Genomic DNA, 5,813 nt, shown 5'->3' with positions numbered 1-5,813 from the left:
GATGTTTTTTAATTTTATTTTTAAATACCAACAGGCCATAACCAAAATGAGCTTAAATGAAAGAAAACTAATGACTATTTAAAAAAAAAATGTAAGGAGTTCAAAGTGGAGATAACTGCAAAAAAATGTTAGAAGCAGAAGTGAAAAGTTTTCTAAACAATAATTACTTCAGTAAAGTATAGGTAACCACAATTTCTGACTTTTTACTAAAGTAAAAAAAGATGAAGTAGTATTTTGGATACTCTATCCACCTCTGGCTAAAGTTTATGCTCAAACTGTTGCTTGATAACCGATTTCTCCTTTCTTGTTTGAAACTAGCATAGCCGAAGTGCTGAAATTTCCCAGCAAACCGGGAGTCCGTGAAGTGGTCTAAAAGTTCGTCAACAAGCCGCCAGGCTGAACCCGGAGTTCTTCCTCCTCGGACCGGACCGCCTGTTACCGCTTCATCGATCCACAACTCGGTGAAGACCGACCCGTCCTATCGGTCTGTGGCTGTTTTTGGTGTACGGAGAGTCGGAGCCTCGAAGCTGGGAGCTCCCGGTTGGTTGATCTCAGAGTTTGGTGGCTCGGTTGGAGATAATGAAGAGGAGCGCTTCCATGCGGCCAGGATTATCGGCGCGTGTAACAAAAGACCCGCTCACCTCCTCCTCTTCCTCCGCTCTCCCGCTGCTCTGTCGGTCTTCCTAACCGGGGTTCTGCTTCAGCTCCAGGCTTTTATTTAAGACGTTTATCGGCGCTTTGGGGGTAACGGCCGTGACCCGGTTTCGCTCTTTCTTTCAGAGTGGAAGCGGAGCGAAGAGATGCCGCTGCTCCACAGAAAACCCTTCGTCCGGCAGAAACCTCCGGCGGACCTGCGGCCGGAGGAAGAAGTGTTTCTCTGTAAAATCACCCATGAAGTCTTCAGGACCTACGAGTAAGTCACTGCTTCCACTCTGAAAAGCGTTTAAACTAACTTTAGAGTGTTCATTAACGGACAGACAAACTTCCACACAAACTAACTATTTTTATTATAAATAAAACTAGAATTAAACTTTTTTTCTGTGTTTTTAAAGAAGTGCTCCCGGTCAGAAGGAGCGGGTTAAAGCAGGCGGTCGGAGCGGGACAGGTGTACGGCGGCTAGCTGTTAGCCTGGTTAGCTATCGGAGCTAAGCCCGGGAGTTTAGGGCTCCATTTCCGCGCTCAGCCGGTCCCAGAGGAAACGCTCCGTAGAGACACTCTAATGGTCCCTAAAGCGACACACAGAAATACCAAAAGACCTTCTAGTAGTTTGGTTCTCCATGAACCAGAGAGTTCGTTCAGAAAGCAGTGGCTTTACTGGGAAACAACCGCAGCTAAACGGTTAATAATGATGTGTTTGGATTTAGTTTGAAACTCGGTGGAACATTTTTCCCTAGACGACGATGAATGGAGCGTTTGTGGAAAACCTTTTAATCAACTTGTCCGAAGTGAAGATGAAGAGTGTTCAGCTGTCTGCCACATGGCAGCCATATTGGATTTTAGTGAAGTGGAACCAGAAGTTTCCCACTGAAGGTCCACCTTCATCTACCTGCTATATGAGATGTTACCTGCTACAAAATGTTAAGGAAGCAGGATTAAAACAGCATTAAATGGGCCGTTAAATAAGGCAGACAGTATAAATGTCTTCTTTTTGTTTTTTGTACATTAAATCAATGGAAAGTGTAACTTCTGTGGTCAAACTGTCCACCATGACTGAAAGACTGATGAAGGAAAGAAACCATTTTATCCATAGAGGTGGATTATTAAAGAAAAAATAAAGCCCCACACTGAAAAATAAACATACAGAGTCTAAATAAGAACAAAACCTATATATCTATAAAAATATATCCTTCTTACCTTTTTTCACTTTGGGATTTTGTGGGAAAAACTGAGGGGAAAAAATATGATTATGTTTGACATCAGTGTTATCAATCCCTGATATGTGCTGCTGATTCTTGGTGACAGTGTTGCTTTAATTTTCTTCATTTAAATTATAAAAATGACACAATGATGAAAACAGATTTTCCAATTTAATCAAAAAATAAATAATTATTAAAAAAAATAATCAAACAGTTTTAACTGTTGATGGCAGATGTAGGGAGAAGCATTGCTTCATGTGACCTTCTGCTGCTGAAAGCATTAAATAACTTGAATAATAATCATTGATCATTTATCTCACATTGGAGAAGTTCACTCTGCATTTAACCCCTCCCCATGGGGAGCAGTGGGCTGCCATTGTGCAGCACCCGGGGAGCAGTGTGGGGTTAAGGGTCTTGCTCAGGGACCCAGAGTGCAGGCTGTGGGGATCAAACCGGGTACCTGGAACCTTCTCAGAACACAAGTGCACTGCTCTAACCACTAGGCCATCACTCTCCCGATGGTGAACGCATGCCTATATTCAGGATAACAGGAAAAAAAGTTTTTGTGGTGGCTGATTTATCTCTAAAATGCAAAAAGAATAAATAAAAGGGAGCAGAACAAATTAGCAGATCTTTTTTCTTTCTGTAAGTTCAAACTTTATTTGTTTCTTGGAAAAAGCAAAGAATGAGAGACATGATTCAATTATCTCCATTTAATTGTCACTTTTTATCAGTTGCTGATATTTTAAAGTTTTATGCTAAAAAAGTAGCTGTTCTACTGAAACAATTAATTGTATTAATCCATTATTAAAATAATAATTTAATTTGATAATCAAAGATACAGATGGTAAAACATTCAGGGAGAGAACAACCACTGACGGCAGAAATGAAGCTTATTGTAAATATGCTCTAATCAGAGCATGTGGTTCTGAGTATTTATTTTAGCTGTTAATGATGCATTTGAAATTTAGATTTATCTATTTATTTGACAGTACATTAATTAGCATTCCGGCAAATTCACCAGAATTAGCCTAAAGGCTATTTTTCATCTGTTGTCCCTAGAGAGATCCTAAAATTGTCTACCTTAGAAAAAACACAACAGTAAGCATTTTACAAATGTACAAAAGTTCTCTGCTTTCTTGAGTGGAAATGCTGGTGAATTGACTAAAGCGTCCGATTGTTGCGAAAAATCTAAATTGCAATTATTATTAACCACAATTGCGGTTTTTAATTTTTTGATTTCCTTTGCACTAACTAGGGCTGGACGATATGAGCTCAAAGCAATGCTGCCATAAATTGGGCAGTTTTACTTCAATAACGATAAATGCTCCTCTGTCAGACATAAAGGAATGTGCAGGAAATGCATCTGGGCTATTTATAATTTACTTTTTCTGTAAAACACATTATATATTTTAATTAAATATGAAAGCCTTGTACCTATTCATGTTTAAGCATTCAACCATGTCTCATTGAACAGGAGAAAAAAGTTTCCTCTCTTAAAAACATTTTTTGTGCAAAGATAATGGAGCCTTTTGCACATCTTAGAACGCCGCAGCGTGTTTGGGCTGTAGGTGGAGGTTGGATGTGTTACTGTGGGTAGTCCCCACAGTTTTCAGACAAACTTTGCATTTCGTGTTCTTTTGCTCAACATCTATTAGGGGTGTAAATAGTAATGGTTTTGTATCGATGCATCAATCCAACAGCCAATGATCCGATGCATCGATACGTCCGCAAGAGAATCGATTCATGTTTTATTTTTATTTTTATTTTTTTTTTCTGGTCTATTTTTATCAATTTGCTCCTGGGCGTAATTCTCCTCCCGTCCTGCGGCGGCGCTAAACCTATTGTGCCCTCCTACCTCTCTTCCTGGCTATACTCTTACAGCAGTGTGTTGCAGTGAGCTTGATGCAGACATTTTTGATTTATGCTCAGTATTGAAGCGTGGTCTGTGCTACACGCTGTGGGTCTAGATACGGCCGAGGCGGCGAGGAAGTTGGGGCGAGTTTAGTCCGACGACGGAGGGACATGAGGGCCAAAAAGAGCGGAGATCTGAACATGTTGCTTGATTAATCCATGCTGAAAAGCACAAAGATGGTGGATCATTTTTCTCTTTCCTTCCCCACAGCGAGTTCTTTGAAAGGACCATCCTCTGTAACAGCTTAGTGTGGAGCTGTGCACTGACGGGGCGAGCGGGCCTCACCTACCTGGAGGCTGTGGAGAGCGAGCGACGGGCCAGGCATAGTCTGCAGAGCTTCCCTCAGGCCCTCGTAGTGCCGCTGCTCCACCTGGCCGCCCTGAGCCGCCGCCGCAGGCTGTCAGAGCTCTGCGAGGATGTTTACGCCTTTGTCAAAGATCGTTTCTTCCCGGGAGAAACGGTGGACGTCAGCGGGCGCAACGGAGCCAGGTAAAAAAACGGGTCATCCACTTTTCCATCATGTCCTGTGCTGGAAGCGTTGGTCTCTCCTCCTGGAGGAGGTGTTAGAATGTTCTGGAGATTCTGCAGAATAAACTTGGAGGAAGAGTTTCCTCCTTTCAATCAACCTCTATATCCAGACGATGAGATGAAGCCGGTTTGAAGCAGTTGGGCTGTTATCGGCTTTGCTGACGCTGAATACTGTGTGTGTTTCAGGCGGGTGTGCGAGATTGTGCAGGTTCTCTCGCCTTCGTCATTTTCTAACAGAGCGCCACCCCCCGTCAGCCAGAGCAAGCCGGCGGACAGCGACACCATCGTCATCAGCGACAGCGACGATGAAAGGGACGTCTTTGAGAGTCCCACACAGCTCAACGGGTTGGTAGATCCAAAACACCTGAAACCAGTTCCACACAGTCCACTGGGCAGAGCCTAGGACTCCACCTTAACGTACTGGTTTCATGGAATAACGAACTGGGATTATTTTAGAATGAACAAAGGGACCAGATTTGATCCACAGCAGACTATTGTTGGACACATTACCCTGAACCCATCAGCAGAGAGGAAAATAATAAAATCTGCAAAAAATATGAATAGTTTTTTTTTCTTAAAAAGAAATGATCGTTAGAACATGGAGGCCATCAGACCAGGTATCGACAACCTCAGTGAGATGAGGATGGACAGGAAGCGCTCATCCTGTGGCTGCATGTGGTGGAGGAGGAGTGATGATGCTGAGAAATGGTTTCGCTTTATTTGCTGATGACATCATATGATGTCACCAATTTCTCTTGGCTGTCTGACCAATCCGCTGCCAGTCACAGGGATGTTTGAACAGGAACCACAGAATACTCAGGAACAACTTGAACATAAAAAGCTGCTTAAAGCAGGAGACGTTGTCAGGATCAGGGCGGGGGGGCTCTGTTTAACTTCAGGACAGGCTGCAGAAAATGGTTTGAAGCTTTGAGGCACATTCTGAGGCTGAAACCCAAGGAAATGAATTTACTCAAGTAGATTCCTAAATCCACAGGACTTCTGTGATCGATTTCCTGTTTTATACTTTTTAATCATTTTAAAGGATGCTCACCTCCAGCTTCTGGTTTATGGTAGACAAACTTTATCATCAGAAAAGCTCCAGACTTGCGCACAGATGTCTGGTTTCTAAATCAACTAGACTGTGGTGCCATTGAGAAGTCATTGAATATGCAGTTACCAGTAAAGTCTGTTACTGGAGGTACTGGTTTATTGGGTTAGATGTCTTGGAAATACCAGTTTAACTGTTAGTGGTTCTTCAATTTATAGAAGTTGATTGAAGCTGAATGATCTATATACGTGTGTAAAGGAAGTGAAACGTAGAAGATTTTTCAAAATAAAATGCCCCATGAACTGCTTTAATGTCGTAGAGAAATCATATTTTAATATCAAATCATTCTGGCTTAAACCTGTATATAGATGTATTCTTTATCAGACCATATTTTCCCAAAAGTTAGAAAATTTCTATTCTTAAAAATCCTGTTTTTAAAATCTGTGTTTTTTTTTTTGTTTGTTTT

General features: G+C 41.8%; 1 protein-coding gene across 1 annotated transcript in view; it reads left to right on the top strand.

Annotated features, from left to right (window-relative positions):
- The first annotated feature begins 334 nt into the window (after window positions 1-334).
- Window positions 335-5,813, top strand: part of baz1a (bromodomain adjacent to zinc finger domain 1A) — a 40,206-nt gene continuing 34,727 nt past the window's right edge. The window contains exons 1-4 of the mRNA XM_015392536.1: window positions 335-484; window positions 781-913; window positions 3,982-4,260; window positions 4,486-4,644. Coding sequence (XP_015248022.1) covers window positions 801-913; window positions 3,982-4,260; window positions 4,486-4,644 — 551 coding nt within the window. The 5' untranslated portion in view covers window positions 335-484; window positions 781-800. The remainder of the gene's footprint in view (window positions 485-780; window positions 914-3,981; window positions 4,261-4,485; window positions 4,645-5,813) is intronic.

This window comes from Cyprinodon variegatus, unplaced genomic scaffold, assembly GCF_000732505.1.
Source record: "Cyprinodon variegatus isolate N-32 unplaced genomic scaffold, C_variegatus-1.0 Scaffold595, whole genome shotgun sequence".
NCBI classification, from domain to species: domain Eukaryota; kingdom Metazoa; phylum Chordata; class Actinopteri; order Cyprinodontiformes; family Cyprinodontidae; genus Cyprinodon; species Cyprinodon variegatus.
The sequence above is the reverse complement of the archived record's forward strand: the minus strand, read 5'-3'. Positions and strand labels throughout refer to the sequence as shown.